The sequence below is a fragment of the Carcharodon carcharias genome, chromosome 9, assembly GCF_017639515.1.
Source record: "Carcharodon carcharias isolate sCarCar2 chromosome 9, sCarCar2.pri, whole genome shotgun sequence".
Taxonomy (NCBI): domain Eukaryota; kingdom Metazoa; phylum Chordata; class Chondrichthyes; order Lamniformes; family Lamnidae; genus Carcharodon; species Carcharodon carcharias.
The window spans coordinates 24,326,682-24,345,707 of NC_054475.1; the positions used below are offsets into that span (position 1 = coordinate 24,326,682).

The 19,026-nt window shown below is 39.7% G+C and overlaps 1 protein-coding gene across 3 annotated transcripts in view; it reads right to left on the reverse strand.

The window, feature by feature from the left end:
• The window catches only part of LOC121282617 (plexin-A2-like), a 470,357-nt gene that overhangs the window by 172,315 nt on the left and 279,016 nt on the right, over positions 1–19,026 (reverse strand). For all 3 annotated transcript variants that reach the window (XM_041196398.1, XM_041196397.1, XM_041196399.1), the window contains 3 exons: positions 17,592–17,692; positions 5,084–5,207; positions 3,335–3,488 (listed from right to left, as the gene is read on the reverse strand). In XM_041196398.1, the coding sequence (XP_041052332.1) occupies positions 3,335–3,488; positions 5,084–5,207; positions 17,592–17,692 (379 nt within the window). The remainder of the gene's footprint in view (positions 1–3,334; positions 3,489–5,083; positions 5,208–17,591; positions 17,693–19,026) is intronic.

A 19,026-nucleotide genomic window follows, 5' to 3' on the forward strand; every position in this document is an offset into this window, starting at 1 on the left:
CTTTTCCACCTGACAACTTTAAGCCATTCAATCTTCAACTGTTTCAACATCATGTTGGCTAAGTTGTTAACATGCTCATGGAGTTAGAGGGCTGTGAGCTGGAGATCCATCACAGACCTAAGCACATTACCTAGGGCTTATACCTCAATGTAATACTCAGGGAGTGCTGCATTATCAGAGGTGCTTCCCTTCACACGAGATAAAAGCAGATGCTTAATCTCTTGGACATTAAAGATCCCGTGGCAATATCCAAAGGCAGGGAGTTGCCCTGGCCAACTAAACAATACTGCAAACAAGTGATGCATTCCCCAAATAACCACAAAGATGGCATGAAGTAATCCAATGATAAAGTGCTATATTAATCCAACAGACCAGGTATCTCCCTGCTGTTGGCTCTCAACTTCATTTAATTTTTGTGGAAAGAGGTAAATCTCCACTAAGTTAAAAAAGCACAAGTGCACTAGCAATGGAATGTTCAAGTAATCTTAGTCAACTTGGGCTGCTAGCTGCTTCAGAGAATTCCAGGCTACTTAACATGAGAACAACTTCCATTACAGTAACAAATGTTCTCATATGGCGTGGATTTTTTTTTTTTTGGAGCTATAGCATTGACTTCATATCCATTCCTCATTACTCATACACTTCCAAAATATTAAGTAGATTTCTGTTCCGTTTGGCTGTATTATTTCCTCAGTCTCCCCTTCTTTTTTCTTTACTCTTAAAGTTAAAATGCTTAATGTATCCATTCTCTGATCTTCCAGGGTTCACCAGTGGAATTACCTCTTCTGGTTGGGTGAATGCAGGTTCTAAACACTCGCCATCAGTTTGGATCTGTTAGTGACACTCGCGTCTGAGCCACAAAGTTGTGGATTCACTGCCCAATCTCTGAGACAACAATGAAGCTGACACTTCAGTGTAATGCTGAGGCAGCACAACATTACCGGAGGTTCTGTCTTCCAGATGATATATTAATTAGGAACCAAACAAGGCCTGGTTGAAGGCAACTAAGGAAGAAGGTTTAAAGAGCTTGGGATTGTTTACTCTGGAGAAGGGTCAGGGAAGATTCTTAAGGGAATAGCTGAATTCAACCCTGATACACTCCAGATTGTTTTAAACTGTAGAATAACAGGACACATACACTAGCTCAGAGGAGGAATGGTGCAAAGAGAGTTTAGCGTTAACTGCTTTATACACAGAATAATGATGTGAACAGACTGCTCAGGGAGACAGGGGAAATGAATGACTGAGCAATATTAATTGTTGAGACAGTCAGAGGACTGAGTGCCTTTTCTAGTCCTGTGTGTTCTTATATCTTACCAAGGCCCCAGTTACCTGGTGAACACAGAAGGTCTAATGAACTATTCACAGAAGAAAATTCTCCTGGTGACCTGGCCAACAGGTCTTCTTGTACTTACACTAACAAAAGATGATGAGCTGTTCATTTATCACATCTCCTGTTTGTAAGGCCTTGCCACATACAAATTGGTTTCAAAGAAACAGAAATAATTTTTAAAGTGATTCATTAACTGCAAAGTACATTGGGATGTCCTGAGGATGTGATAAGTTGCTGTATAAAGACAAGTTCTTTCTTCTCTCAGTCAAGACGGATATCCTTAAAACGCAGTCTAAGTGCTTCAGAACATAACACAAAAATGCTCAAAATAACAATAATGATTTAAATATGATTCCTTCATCAAGAATAACGAACAGAAGTCATGGTCTTCCTGGGTGAAGTCAATTCATTAAAAAGTATTCCTGTATTTACTCAAGTATTTTAGAATTTTAATAAAATATAATTTTTTGTGGTCCACAGAGAATATACACTTGGAAATGTATGAAACTCAGATTACAGAATCACATTCATTCATCCAAGTTGCTTCTTTCTTATGGCAACTTGAAAAGGATTTTCTAGGATTTGGAATTTACACTGATCATCCACTCAGTGGCCTCTGGCAATAGGATGTGAATAAAAGCTATTCTTCCAGGAACGGATCTTAGTGGACAATGGTTCACAAGATGCTCTATGTAGTGTGGAATTCCTCTCCAAAGTCAAACACTGGACTGCCCCTCATCTTCCATTGAGAAGGGAAACTTGGTAATGCTCCAACATGACAAATGCTCTCAGCAAGGTGAATGAACACCAACTGAGGGACTCCTGGTCCAAAAATCAATACTTGCCCTGAGCTATGTAATCTCCTCTCGTCCTGCAACCCTCTGAAATATCTGCACTCCTCTAATTCTTCAGTTACCTAGTCCCCCAGCTCTGAAATATCCTTCATACATCTCTCTACCACGCCTTCCTCCTTTAAGACACATAGGGAAGGATTTTTCCCTCGTTGGGTGGGAAGCCGACCACCGCCCGAGATTGGGGCTGGACCACGATTTCACACTTGGCGGGCCAAATAAGGCCCACCCAGTGTGCAACGCAAATGGCAGTGCTCAGTGTTGCTTGTGTGGGGGGGAGGGGGGGGGGGGGGGGGGGGGGAGAGTGAAAACGAACATCGGACATACAGGCGGGTATGCGCTGGAAAAGATGAAGATGTGAAAAATTAAAAAAAGATCTCTGGAATGTTTTTAAACATGTCTCCTCATGTGACTGTCACATGAGGGGCTGGGGGGCATGCTAATTAAATTTTAAAAGTTTTATTTTATTTTTATTTGCTGTTGGAAACCCCATTCCGCCCATGGATGAGGTTTCCTAAAAAATGCAAAGGCTGCTTTTGCCTTTTCACCTGCCCGCCAATTGTAAGATTGGATGGGCAGTGAAAAACTTCTTTCAATTACCTTTTCAATGGCCTTAATAGGCCTTTTAATTGTCGGCGGGCGCGCTGCCGACTCTGGTGCGCGCTCACCAACCGAACTATCGCACGAGTGCCCGATGACGTCAGGATGCTCACCGGAGATAAAAATTCTCCCCATAAAAACCTACTTCTGTGACCAAGCTTTTGGAATATCTCCTTGGTGCCATGTTTTGACTTATAATGCCCCTGTGAAGCACCTTAGGACATTTCATTGTGTTAAAGGCATTATATAAATATACGTTATTGTTGTTGTTATGTCTCTCAATTATATATCCCACGTGAAATACAGGTATGATGCTCGAATTCATTGTATTATTTAAAAAAAACCACAGTAACTTGATTGAAAAAATTAGTTGTTGTCACATAAAGACAAATATTTCATATTTGATTTGAAGTTACCTACAAAATAGTTAGCACCACTGCACCAGGGTAACAAAAAATAACTAGCAAATATAGAATATTACATCCTTATCGACAGAAAGATTAGACTTAATATAATGGTGGAAAGCACTGCTTTGGCTGATTTTTGTTACCTTGATCTGCAAGAATAGGAGGTATATCTTTAGCAGTTGGTGAAATGCACATAATCTTGTCATCAATCGCCTGACCATTCACCTCTGTCAATCCTCCAAAAGCACAGACAACACCAGCAGAAAGGTCTGGAACATCACTAACTTTCAGAATAAGCTGTAGAAAACAGAATGTGCAGAATTCAGGAACCTCAAAATGAGAGGTGACAGGATCGTAGGGAGAGAGAAAAAAATTATGTTGGTGTTTCCAATGACAGCAGCATTAAGCACTCACAGGTTTAATATTAAATATTATTGAGGGAGGCAGTGGCATAGTGGCATTGTTACTGAACTGGTATTCCAGAGGCCCAGTGTAAAGCTCTGGGGGAGCCTGGGTTCAAACCTGACCAAATGTGAAATTTGAATTCAACAAAAATCTGGTATTAAAAGTCTGATGATGACCATGAAACCATTGTCTGTTGTTGTCCTTTAGGGAAGAAAATCTGCCATCCTACATGTGACTCCAGACACACAGCAATGTGGTTGTGGTTGACTCTTAAAATGCCCTCTGAGCAATGGCAATCATGGATGGAAATAAATGCCACTTAGCCGTGAGTGAATAAATAAATAAAAATAGGCTTAAATGCAGGCTCTGTTGCCCCAACCAACATGCCCAAAGCAGACACTCCTGCTGCACTACAAAGGAGGATTTAATTTTTTTTTATTTCCAATATCCTCTTTTGGGTTTCAGAAGAAATATAATGTGAAGAGTCAGCAAGGACACAATGGGCTGAATGGCCTCCTTCAGTACTGTAACTGTTCTACGATTCTTGTGCCTGCACTGTCCCAGTGTCAACATGCACCGGATGTTTTCACATACACCAGTTTTTTTTAAGGTGAAAAAACAATTCCAAGAATATTGGAAGGGTAGGTGGGGGGGATAACTAGGGTGTTCTTTGAAAGAGTCAGTGCAGGCTCTAATGGCCAAATGGCTTCATTCTGCATTGTGCTATTCTATGATCTAGCATTCTAAACATTTACACATACTTAGCTACTAACTGTAGGAATAAAAGGAGTGCATAAACAAATTTTCAACTGTGCTGAGAGATTTCTCCCTCTGATGATTAACAGGGCAAAATTATTTAGTCCAATATAAACAACAAACTTGCTGACACATTTGCAAGTAATTCCTCTGCATATTATTTTAATGAAACAATTTAACATAATCCTTCATTAAAATCTCAATGTAATCTTACATTCATGCTTTAATCCATTCTTTACTAATATTGCACAACACAATTTCACTCCATTAATGGCTTGCAAGGAGATTAAAAGTACAAATTTGTTCCATCCCTGTCTTGGAAGCTAGCACGTGAGCTACCAATCTTTGAACTCTCAAATTAATTTATATACTACTTTCCATTAGTAACAAACTTAGTAAAGGAATCTCACTATCAGTGGCTTTAAAAAATACAATCAGCTAAAAGGAATTGCGATTAGTTTTTTGCTTGTAATGGTTTTTTGAATGCACAAATTGGGTACAAATTGAGGGGAATTACAACAAAATGGAATTAGAGCAAAACAAAAGTAGGACTTAAGGTAATTACAATTCTTTGTAATCATTTAATTTCTGAAAGGTGATGGGAAGGTTCCTTCAACACCATTAGCTTGTTTCACTCAATGTTTCACTCTGCAATGAAAAATCAACATTCTTTTCCTGTCTTCTATTAAATCAAAAATCATAATAGCACTGGTTTAGTGGCAAATACTGACCGGTACACTGTGCTCGGACACAGAGATACTGTTTGGCTGGATGCTGAGTTTTACGCACTGTTCGATACTAGCAGCAAATCGATGGGGTTCTACAGCTCGCTCACACTTGTCTCTCCTTGAGCACCTTAAAGAACAGAAAAGAATCAAATTAATCTGGAGATATGGAATAGTTCAAAAATACCTTGACATCCCCATACCTGATCAAGGGATGTTAGTGGAAAGTACCCCCAAATAGTAAAGCAGCATTACACTCAGTATAGTCAATAAACTCAATTTAGATCTTACCAACTCCAAAGTTGATCCGTTTCCCATTTTCAGAGGGACATCAGTAGTCAGGGGCTTTGAAGTCTCAATTATACTTCAACACAGTTGAGACCACATTCAGCCTCACACTGCTTGCAGTGCCCCTGGATTTGCAGTGTGCTTGTTGATGAGGCAGGAGTTATTAAATTATTTTACCTGGCTGACACATATGCTGACTTTGACTTAACTGTAGATTGGTGAGAGGTATTTTCAGTGGTCTGGTGTGAACTGCTTTGTTTGCGATGCTGGACAAGGCAAAAAGTGAACTTTTTTATTGTGGAGCTTTACTCATAGCTGTCCTGTGATTATATGCACCGCCACACAATTTTTTGTATTTAAATTCACCAATTATAACTTCACAGGATATACAGAATATCAACAAATTTGATGCTCAACTCCACCACCATGTGATACCCACTGGCATATACCAACTCACTAACCAAGCAGTTTACATCTTGCATATCAATGGAGAGACCAGTATTTTTTCCTCCATTTATAAATTTCCTTCTGATCTGAATTAGCGGTGACAAATCAAGACTCTGAATTTACAATTCTAATATCACCCAAGCCTTATTGAATATTCACCTAACCTGACTGGAGTACAGGAAATTTCTGTATTATTTAATATTTGCTAACCTCCAGGTACTTTACTCTGCTCAGAATTATACAGACAGGACCTCCCTTGAATAGTGATGAATTGATTTTTAATTCTGAAAGCTGATTTGGTATTCCCACATAAAGTATTTAGTGCTCTTTACCTGTTCAACCCTCATGAATATTTATCTGTCACCTTCAACTCCAACCGAGAAATAGGGAAGTACAGCCTGCAATATTTAGCTGATCTTTAACCTAAGCCGACGACAGAGTGAGAAGAGAAACACTGCGAGAAAATGGCAATAATGCTATAATGAACAAATTAGCCTTAGGTTGGCACACACTTTAGTTGCTCATTCTGCACTGGCCTCACTTGTAATGAATTCAAGACGCAATCAGCAGAATATCACATCCACAGTTCATAGTATTTTGTGAATCAAGCACACAGAGAACAAATGTAACTCAACAGAAAAAGCTACAATCATTAAAACAATACTGTTTGCTTTAGGAATTCTTGTAATTATAACCATCTGTTCAAGCATGATTTTGTCATACCATGATCTATTTACAAGATGAATCTGCCAACAGATACACACAAAATGAGACCAGTGCCATCAGTGGCTGAGTCCATCATACTGACTGAAAAATGCACATCTTTTAAATAATCTCATGGTCTCTACAGCATCTGCTAAAAGTAATTCACTAATGAGAAGAAATTGTGCTGTGCAATCATAGCATACAAATCTGTTAATTTGCCCAGAGGCAACTATCACACAACTTCGCCCAAATGTTTCTATGGTAAATATAAAGACAAATTAAAACAATGTATAGAGAACATTGTTCCTATGCAAATATTTTCCCTATACTCGTCACTTGGTGATTTTTCACTCTATAATGCTGCAGTAATGATCAAAATAGCTTCCACACTTCTGTGAGTGTCACGCCATGCTACAACCAAACTTCAGTTTCCCTAATGAACCTGGAGGGGGGGTGGGGGGAGAAAGAAAAGAGGAAAAAAATGGTGGATTTCTGGGATAATTAGTCTTAGCCATGGTCCATTACTAGGGTAGGGCATTGAAGCAAATAGTATAAATGAATTCAAGGCACAAGATGTCACTTCTGAATTGGGTTATTGTGAGAAGGAAGGATTGAACTCAATTAACAAGAAGCCTAGCCTGGTTGGACCAGTTTCTTCTCCAATTCTTAAAGCTTCCTGCGATATTTTATATTAGACTGAGATACATACAGACATCCTAAGCTTACAGAGGCAATTTTCTTCAAAATTCCATTTATGGATACTTACCTTGAAACTTAATGATCAATTTTATTGAGTAAACAAATGCTTCAGATACAGCCATTTGGTGGTGCAGAACTTGAGTATTGCTGAAAAGAGAGACATGCTGTCGAAGCGTTTCATCTTGTACTCATCAGGATAGCTCGCAAGAAGTTAGCAACAGTAACAGGAACAACAATTTATACTGCATGAGAAGAGAGGGCTGATTAGTTGGCAAATGGACAGACTGGCGGTGGATTACTGTTGGTGATTTCTAGCGAACTACCCTGATGAATGTAAGGCAAAAAGCTTTGATAACATGTCTCTTTTTTCAAGCAATACTCAAATGCTTTACACTTCTGTACAAAATTTATTTTCCACTGCTTGAGGTGCTAACCCATTTCAATGAATTATTTACTTTAAAATGGGACAGAACTGAAGAAAGAAATATGATACAAATGTGCAAATCCATTGTAAGCTAGTATCATAATGTAATTTCAAGGCCATTTAATTTGATATCAGCATTAATGCGTTTTATGTAATTAGAGGCTGTTACATATACGCTCCTTCCTTGAAGCCCATATGGAGACCATCTTTCCCCTCCGATGATAGCTTTTCAAGGCTGATTCAGAAAGGGAGGCAAAAGCCCAAAGTGCAATGACAGAAAAGCTTCATTCTTAGCTGCACTGGCCCCATACCCATAATATCTACACTCATATCAGTGTAAAATAGGTCTTGCAATTTTTCAAAAGTTGAACTGTACCACGACCCCATTTTGAATTCCTTTGATGGCTTTCACTTCATTATATTCTGATTTATTTAAACCCTATCATACAGAAATAATCCAGTCTATGACAGCCCCCATTACATATTTGCCTTCGAGGTGCAGAAAGGCTAGTGGTTGGTTGATATGGAATTTATAGAAGAGAGACGCAAATTTGACAAGCTGAACACTGGAAAAGGGAAACTGTGCCTCTAATTTATGAAATAGATCCAGTAACAAGCAGAACTGCTGAAAAGGCAAAATTGACTCCGCCATAACAGAATTCAGAAGAAAAAGGTTTCATAAGATCTAATTTTGTCCCTGGTGTACTGACAACTTTCCAGCGCACAGAAGCAGCCTCATTATGCCAGCAGTACCTATTTCATAGTAAGAAATCAATGGTGAACTTTCCACAGTATTACGACAATAATGAACTCAGAAGGGGATCTGTAATTAAGCAGTATTGATTGAGATGATATGCATAGCTTTATGTCCAATCTAATACCATGGTGCATTATTCACCATTATTTCATACTCACGGTTCAGAACGCTGTGCTGACTGCAGGAGCAGCAAACTGCTGTGGAGTGCTGCATGTCATTACACACATCTGCTTCACAATAATATGTTGCAAGTTACAATGGTTTAAAATCAGAATGGGAAAGAAAAAAATAGACGTGATGCTACTGGGTAAATCTGGTGTGGGGAGTTGGGTTTAAAATGAGTGTAAGGTGGTGAATTGATTCCAGGGGAGGAGCCCCATCACTGACCTGCGCTCCAATGAACACAGTATTGGTGGAATTTCTCATGCCTCAAAGTGGCAGCAGGTGGATTCCAATGCTTTCGATCTTTTGCCCAGGTGGATTTATTCCCTTTGTCTGATGAGATGACACATATGGGAATTGAGTGCTATTAGCAATTTTATGTATTAGTGCCAGCTCCTAGATTGTTCGCCTCCCCCATTAAATTTCTCAGACAACTTAATAGTTTCTACCCACATTAATGTAACAACTCACCAATAGAAATACACCCCAATAGTGTTTATAGTCGAGCAGTAACTGTAATTTTCACTGCTACATTACTCATTGTTAAAACCAGCTCTTGCACATATTTATTGACTTAACAGGCTGAGTTTTTAAACTTACCTGACCCTCCGAGAGCAGGGTTATCAAAGTCACAGGCCAACACTGCTCAGAAGCCTAATCGACAGGCTTGGCTTCCAGTCAGGCAGAGAATGGTCAGCGAAGGCCACAAGATCAAGTAAATCTGTAGCAGGTGGAGGTGCCGAGTCTTGAAGGTGGAGTGGGGGTAAAATTTCTGGTGTAGGGGCATGTCAATGTGTCAGTCAGGTGGGCTGCTGACCCTCGGGTTCTGTGGGATGAGTTTGGGGGGGGGGGGGGTGCAAAATGAGAGGCTTTTGCTGGTGCATTTGCATGGTTCATTCTTATCTATCAAATCTTAGCCAGAGCATCACATGCAATGGCTTCTCTTCCCACTTCCACACCATTACTTATGATGCCCCCTATCCAAATGTCTATCCTAGGCCCTCTCCTTTCTCTCATCTACATGCTGTCTCTTGGGGAAATCATCCAAAAGTACAGCCTTAGTTTTCAAGTGTATGCTGATGACAGCCAACTCTATCTCACGAGTGCCTCTCTCTCCCAGCTCCTCCTCCTTGCTAAATTATCAAACTGCATATTAGACATTTTCTCCAATTAAATATTGGAAAGTCTGAATCATTGTTTTCAGTTCCCGCCCCAAATCCACTTCCTAGCAACTGACTCCATCCTTCTCCCTGGTAACTGACACTAAGCGAGACTGCTTGCAAACTTGGCATCTGATTAGATCCCAAGATGACCCATCAACCACATATCTGCTACATCACTAAGATCGCCTATTTCCCCCTCTGTAACACTGCTCCTGCCTCAGCTCATCTGCTGTTGGAACCTTCATTCATGTCTTTAAGCCTCTAAACTTGATGATTCCAAAATGCTCCTGGCTGACTGCCCACATTATATCCTCTGTAAATTTGAGTCATCCAAAACTCTGCTGCCCATCTCTTTACTTGCACTGTCCTGTTCACCTACCACTCCCCACTGTTCGCTGACCTACACTGGCACCCAACTAAACAACATCTCGATTTTAAAATTCTCATCCTTGTTTTCAAATCTCTACAGGGCCTACCCCCTCCATATCTCTGTATTCTCCTCCAGCCCCACAATCCTCAAAGATATAAATGTTTATCTAATGCGGCCTCCTGAGCAGCCCCAATTTTAACAGCTCTATCATTGATGGCCATGCCTTCAACTGCCTAGGCCTGAAGCTCTGGAATTCACTCCCTAAACCTCTCTGTCCCTCTACCTCACTTTCTTCCTTTAGGACCTCCTTTAAACCTTTGACCAAGCATTTTGCCAGTTACCCATATGGCTCGGTATCCAATGCTGCTTTATAACAATCTTGTGAGGTGCTTTGGGACTTTAGATTATGTTAAGGGTGTCAGTGTTGGATACAGTTGCTGTCATGGTCGTTGCTGGAGGTATATGCTCTGAGATAGGCCAAGAATACTACACCAGCAAGTTTAGTTGCTTGATTGAGTGGGAGAGAGGCTGCTAGCTTCTTTAGTTCACAAAGTGAATCCTGACTTCTGCTGTGTGAGTGAAATTGTAAAATTTACTCCATTTTGCAGATAGAAAATTGTCTGCAGCATAAGTTGCCCAACTGCACCAGAAGGGACCCAATGACAATTGCAATATGTGGCTCACTATGGCATTGTGATGAAACAATAAAAAAAAACAAAAAAAACTTATCTTAAGTTTAAATCTGGAGTTCGGAATTCGGAAACTGCAGTTCCGAGTGGGCATGCACTGGCCTGAAAATGGCTGCACATGCACAGTTTGTTGATTTCATCGTCCTTAGTCTGGGGACCAGCCCTGTGCACATGTGCAGAAAATAAAGAAGAAAAGTGAAACAGCACGAAACTGCTGGTCGGGTGATCTGCAGAAGCACCATTGGAGAAAAGGTGTCCGAGGGAGCAGGACCATAGGGAGGAGGAGAGGGAGGAGGTCCCAAACAAACAGGACCAAACAAGGGAGTAGGGAAGAAACAAGTTCCAGAAGATGGTCCCAGGTAAAGGACAAGAGTAGAGGTCAGAAACAGGTCCTGTTAAATAAGGTTGAGAAAAAAGAGCAGAGCAATAGGTTCCAAATTAAATAAAGCTGTAGGGAGCAGGCTTGAAGCAAAGTGGGGTCGAGAGAAGCCCTGATGGTTCGAGAGGGCAGCTGAAGGATAGTGACTTTGTGCTGCGAGCTCTAAGGGTAAAGGTACCCTTATAGAACAGTGGTGTTTTGTTTGGCACTGCTAAAATCTGAAATTGTACTTGGAAGGTGAAGCTTGAGTGTACGTAATGATCCAGGTGAAAAGAATCTCAGAAGGCGAGGTTGAAACCTTGGAAGCAAATCCTACTTGAAGATGTCCAAGTGAGAGTGACATGTGGGAGAGAATTCCCAGGCGAGTTCTTCAAGTGTGGGGATTGGAAACCCTCATAAGAAAGGCAGAGTTTCAGTGAGACCCACTGGGTCACGTTGTAACAAGCATCTAGGTGGTTCATTAAGAAATCCATAGAATCTGCTTTGGTCACAACTGTCATTTACTTTGGAGTGTGGAGTGTTTGACCACAAGTTGCCAGTTGGTTCACATGTACTGTATACTTATCCTGAATTTTAGACTATAAGAGAGATATAGTAAATTGTATTATATTTCCAAATTTGTAAGTGTTTATAAAGATACAGCTGGATTGAAGGAATAGTAAATATTTGAATTAATTTCCTTTGTTTGAATTCAGGTCTTTTCAACCCGTCTTGTGAAATATGGTTCATTTAAAAAAAATGTTGTGTGTGTGTTAAAAGCTCATCAGCAGACTCCTGTGAATTTGTTCAGTAACTCACCTCCACCATTTCTTTAAAAAAAAGTTAGGACAGATCAAGCCAGGCTTCACTCTGGTATCTGACTTGTCGAGTTTCAGCTGGGATCATAACAAGTATGCTCCCATCAAAGAACCATGATGTGGACGTTGCCTCTCTTCCCAGATGACGCGATTTCAGATGAAATCCTTATGAACCTTGTAGAAGAGCTTCCATAGCCATGACAAATAACCAGAAGTTAGAATGAACACACTCAAGAGAAGATTAATGCCTTCCTAATGGCTATGGACATCATCTGAGGGCTGCAGAATGAAGTGAATATATTCCTAAACCACAGTGAAGATAATCCCAAAAGTTATTTATTTTTCATAGTTCTGATTTGCAGAATTAAAGGCCGCTTCATCCCTCTAAAAAAATTTGAACACAACCTATTGTCTTTTTTTTTAATTACCAATTTTAAAGACTTCTGTTCCATAATAAATCCCACTCAGGTAGGCACTATGGTACTGATGCTGGTCTCACAATAGTATGAAGAGATAAATAGTTGGCCAGCCTGAATTGCAATGATGGCTGCAACTTGCACTGCCTTGCATTACAATCAGCAACAAAATGAGCGTTGCACACCCCCGTGATTGGAAGCATTCACAGAGCTCTCCGTCTTGGGCTTCTCTTTGTTAATGTTAAGAAGAAATGGGGAGAAGGATTACTTCATCACATTAAAGAGTCCAACCTAGGTTCAAGTCGCACAAGTTAAAAAAGACACTGAAAATACTCAGCAGGTCCATCAACACCTGTAAAGAGAAATGTCAGTTCAACATGGCAGCTTTAACCCTTCATTGAAACATCAATTGTATTTTTCCTTTGTGGCTACCAACTGATTTTGTGTTTTTTCTTAGAATTTTCTGTTTTCAGTTTACATATAAAAGTTGCCCATGAAGTTTCAACTGAACACAAGGGCACCTTGCAAGATGAGTTTGCACTAGGCTGGCATTACACTGAACTCATTGTGAGGTCCAAATGGTGGGAGATGACCTGCTGCAAATAGTCTTGCAGTGTCAAGATTCGCTTCATTTAGGATTCAGGTCCGGTCCCGATTCCAGAGTTCCCTCCTGTGTCTATGTCCATGTACGTGTGAAACTACTTTGCATTGACAATGACAAGGGTGATTTCCACATTTCAATCAGTCATTTTTCAAATGAGAGTGACTTGATTAAGTATATTTTATGCGAATATTTTACATTAGGGCTCACTCCTACAGCTCCTCCTCACTGATCGAGAACTCCAAACCATTCAGAATTGAAAGGACCAACGGACGCCAGTAATAAAGCCATATGTCAAATTTTCCAACTTGTCAGAACTCTACTCTGCTGCAGTAATCCTTCACGCTGTAATGACCCTGCAGAGCAGAATGCTTTGTACTGAGGGAATATTTCTTTTGCAGAGGTAAGCAATTATATTGTCGCAAGAAGACATTATAATACCACAGTATTCATGAATTGTATTATATTAACTGACAAGTGCATCATGTTAGTCACATAACTAGGATTCTTTAGAAAATGACTTCTGATGTATTCCTGCTTACTAAATTGAGTGTGGAATTTTTATTTTCATTTCAAGAAATTATTAATGAGGGCTTCATCTTTTGAACCTAGTTTCCCTACCTAAGATTATAGTGTGTGCATTTAAAATCCATTATGAAAAAAAATTAAAAACAGGTACACACTCTGTATCTGAACCACCTTCTAAGGTTAGCGATCAATCAATTGAACTGTTTGCTTTGGCTGGTTAAGACATTTATGGCCATCAACTAGGTTACCATATCTTTAAGCCCTAAAGCAGTCTGACACTCCACTCTACCTGTTATGTGCTTAGTTTTCTTTTTAAATCAGCTCTCCTTCAGGCAATGCTTCCTTCTGTGATCAAGAAATATAAGCGGGATTTTCCACTAGATGGGTAATGTTGCTGTGGTGCCAGCTGGAAATTATTCAACAAACTAAGCTGATCATCACTTCCCCAAAGTTACCTTAATGGCTGCTTCCCCCCGCCAGCTCACTCCCCCTCACCCCAGCTCCTGCAAAGAGCCACTTCCTTCCCTCTTCACTATAGAGATGCTTCCCTTATGATTTCTCCCCTTCCCAGATCTCCCATTCTGACACGTTTCCTGTTGCTCGCTCCCGATCCAGCTGCTGTGCAATTGGATTCAATGTTGTGCGCTGCAGATGGAAATTCCTGTCTGGGCAAATGCTGTTCCGTATGCTGGGATTCAAGGTGCAGTGAATGGCACAAAAATCCATGCCCAGAGCCAAACAACAGTATCAAAGGCTTACTGGCAAGTTATCTTGGGGCAGTAAATTCCTTGTTGCAGCACAAGCTTTTATTGCAACAGCTGATCAGCCAAGAAAAAAATTGCTCATTCAAACAAAGCTCACACATCTGCCCGTGCCTGTGGTTTTGCTCTACTGAAAGAGGTATCAAATTTAATTTCCACACAAGGGGACTTTGTCTATCCAAAGGGAATTTTTTTTTTGAGAGTGTGCAGGTCACCCATGAGGTTTAAAAATATAAATTGCTTTCAATTTGACTTTAAAAGGTACTTAGTAACAAAGAATGGCAATCCAGAAAATTAACACAGCAAGCTGATTTATCTACCATGCTGCAGGGTAAAAGGTCAACTTTCACTGGTCTCATCATTCCAATTAACATTACCAGAGTAAGGGAAAAACAAAAGAAGTGGATTCTGATTATTATTATTACAAATCTGACATCTTCTGCAAGTTCTGCCAGCAGCTTTCTGAAGCCAGTGCTTGGAGACCAACGTAAACCAAATGTTGGAACTACTTCTTCCATATATCACTTTTGAACAAATTCCATCCTTTGAATCCAAAGCTTTAAGCTCCCCCTGATCATGGTGAAGCATACTGTCCAATCCAAGAAGGTTTTTAAGACATGGAAGAACAAAGTTTGAGGCACAAAGTGAAGCTTATTTTTTTTTAAAATCACAGCGGATTTAATATTCCTTCAAAGTTCATGAAGTCAAGTTGGATATGTACATGAGTTAGCAAGTAGTTTATAAAGGATTTTACATGGCTGCATTAGTGCAGACTATTAGTTGAACATGGCGACTTAAATATGAACCTGTTATCAGCGCTGCTAGTAGAAATTTAGTCAGTTTAATATTATATAAATATCCTGCCACTAGATGTCACCAGTATATTTTTCCGAACACCACACAAAACTTGATCTGACATCTTACCTGTAGAAAGTGCAACTGCACAAATCTGTTGGTGTAGTGGAATATGCTTTTATGACCAACTGTTTGCATGTCCATATTGGTAAATAAGATGGTCTTGACATATGCTTTGGAAAATATGGGTGATAACAATCCTCTGGGTGAAAAATGAATCGGAATGACAAATGCTTAAATTCTGAGGTGTGATTCTGTATTTGATATGCTAGCAGCATGGAATTCAGTGACCTAAATTTAACAATTGTTTGATTTATCAATCTTTTGAATGGCACAACAGCATCTTCGTACCACCTTCAATGAATAAATAAAAACCTATATTTTTGGGGTCCATCAGAAATAGAAAATACAATTCCATCTGTTCAATTGTTTATGCTTTATGTTTTATTATTGAATGTAATACGTGGCATTATGGTTTCACAAATCATCAAAGGAGGAAAAAGACATTCGATTTCCATAAAGCCCTTCACTCATGAAAAGGCCAAAACATATATATAAGCACATAAGAGAAAATGCCTTTAGAAAAATATTAAATATAATCCCAAAAATCTTCAAGTGTGCTGACTCGATTAACTTCAAAAATGCTTGATTTCCATTATGTTTTCATTCTCCAACTTGGGTGCATGCCTTATTCATCATTTCACCATTGCTATTTACTTGCAATGTTGCAGAATTTTTCAGGTTATTATGGAATGACCCTCAGGGCAGAACTATTCACTGCTACTCAATCCTGTCCAGCTATAAATGTCTGCATAAATTTAGGTATCCAGTCTATCTTGCAATAATCTGACATGCTCAACACTTAAAGGGTTTTAGTTTTGAGAAAGATTTTCGATATAAGATATATCACTCATCGCAAAGCAATTTTTTTTACGCTTTTAAATTGAGATTTTATTTTTCTACTTTTTCTTCCCTGTTCTTACCACATCTTCTTTCCACAACGAAGCAGCTCACATGGTTGCACACTCTCCAATATGGACGGATATATAAAATCGAAGGGCAGGCCAAAGGGTCAGCTGACCAATCAAGCCTGCCCCACACCATGATGGTGAGATCATCTGCAGCTTTTCATTTCCTCCCAATCTCATTATCAAAGAAAAGTGCAAGGCATTATTTACAATGTTAGGCAAAGTGACACTATTTTCCTTTACCTACAGATCCACTAACCGCTTGATTTTAAAGTTCACATCCTCATGTTCAAATTCCTCCACAGTCTCATCCCTCCCTATATCAGTAGCCTCGTTCAGTCTGATAACCCACCAAGAACTGTGCATTTGTCTAACTCTGGCATTTTGAATCCTGCACTCTCTTCGCCCCAGCCAAATGGGCTTTAGCTAAAAAGACCTTAAACTTCTTCCTCCCTATATGTCTCAGCCTTTATTTCTTATTTAAAGACCCTCCATAAAACCTACTTACCTTCTTAACTAAGCTTTTGGTCACCCAAGTATCCCATTGTTTGTCTGGATGTCAAGTTTTGCCTGATTGTGCTCCTGTGAAATTCCTTGGAAAACACACTATATAAATTGCTGTTGTTTCCTGCACTTTTATGTATCTCTCAAAAGGCTAACTTACAAAGCTGATTAGCAAAGTGACAGACAAAAAGCGTCACACATGTAGTTGGTTTCAGGTTCATTTACTGCTGGAATCAAGATCCATCAGGGATGCAGATAAACGAAGCCTGAAACGCTTAAGATCATCACACAAAGGGTTAACTAAACTTTACCTTCTACAGGTTGCCACTTCCTCTCCTCCTGCCATTCTAAGCCACCAAGGAGGTAATTTGTTCCCAGCCAGAAAGGAAGTTTTCAAATAGTTACAAGGAATCAGGTGAAGTTAATTGTTGAAGAACCGGGTAAAAATAGCACTGAACAGAGAAGTCACTTCTGCACGTGATGTGCCACAGAGCTGCTAGAGCGTAATGTTCTAGTTTCTTCAATCGCAATCTGTGCATTTAATCTCTAATGAAAGCAAACCATGCCCCCATGGCATGGAATCATATTGACCAGAGATATTCCAGGTGGGATAACTGGTCTGTTTCAAGTTAGCTGTGCTCAGCAAGGGTAGCAAGAGGAGATGTGCCACAATTGGTCTCGTCAGTGGTGGTCCAGAGAAAACAAAAAACAACCAACGTTCTTGTCCAATTTCTTGTGATCCTTGCTGGAAAATTGTGCTCAACACTGACTGCCTCATGTTTTTGTAACCAGCCACCACTCAGTCCAAGTGCATAGATAAATATCAGCTCAAGCATTGTTAGAGGGCTGACGCTGATGGACTTGAATATGAGCCATGATCTTCAGTGGGTTGGAGGGGGGAGATAAAGGAACATGGTCAGGGAAAAAAGCTTTAAACCAAGAAAAGCAGGTTTCCATGGTTAATAAATAAATGCACCAATGAACAACTGTTTGATACCTACATGTTGTGAAGCACACACCAACCGCAGTGAGGGTCTCCAGAACTTAGACACTTGCTGCATGTCTCGTACTGTTCACATGATTCGACTGGCACCCTTGAGAGCTAAAAAAGAAAACCAAAATACAAAACATCAGGGTGAGGCATAAATAGAGTATATTAGTTTGAAACTCTGTTGTGATATGCTAGTAGCCAACTTATTAGAGCATAAGAATTGGAGCAAGAGTAGGCCATATGACACCTTAAGCCTGCTTCACCATTCGACAAGGTCATGGCTATTCATGCGTATCAATTCCACTTTCCACTCTCTCCCTATACCCCTTGGTGTCCAAGAATTCTTTGACCTCATTCTTAAATATACTCACTAAGCATCCACAACCCTCTGGAGTAGAAGAATCCAAAAATTCACAGCTCCCTGAGTGAAGAAATTTCTCCTTATCCCAGCCTAAATGGTCAAACCCTTATCCTGATGCCAAGACCCCTAGTTCTAGATTCCCAACCAGAGAGAGCAGCCTCTCAGCATCTTCCCAGTAAACTCCTTTGTTTCAAAGGCACTAACCCATTTATTTTAAACATTAATCGACTGGCATCTGGAGTCACATCCTAAACATGAGAAGGATACACTTTTAATTTGCTTTATTAATTGATGGCAATTGACCAGAAAGCCTAGGTGGATTTTCATTTAGACATTGGTGATCATTAGTGATATTTACCAGTGATAGTGTTATGGTTTAGTAACTTGAACATTACCCAAGGCATCTACACAATTTTGAAAGAAACTTCAAAAAAAGCAACTTAAAAGCCTTGGCCTTTTCTGTTTGCACAAATTATTATTCAATGAAAGAAGTTGTTTTGGCATGAATAGGATTATTTGAGGGCTCTTTCTTTTGCCTATTTGGTGAACCAGATACAAAATGATTCATCCTAAACAAGCTGATCAGGGATCTTGACTGAAAAATATTCAGCACCGAGATGTGCAGGCATTTATATTTCATATGCACATACACTTGTCATTTTTTAAAATGCATGAACAGAGCTCTCATTATTTCCCATTAGAGTTTTTCTTATTCAGACAGCAGATATTCAGGTTTTTAAATTAAGATTTTCGAGGAGCTCAACAGTAGAATCCCAAAGAAAAATATCGTGGAAGGAATTTTTTGAACAATGCTGGAACCTAAAGCTGAAAGTGGATCTAGCCTGCAAAAACGCTTCTTAAATCAGGGCTTAAAGAGGATAAGCAGCAAGATAATTCAGACGAGGAGGAGGACTGCAGTTTTAAGAACCCTTTTGGTTAAGCCGATCATATCAAAACAAGGAGGTTACTTATTTAGAAAACAGGCGCAATGCATATTAAAACATTTGGTGGCTTTTGACCTTTTCTACTACTTTATAACATTCAGCTTCAGACACTCACACCAAGTCATTTAGTTTGACGTTAT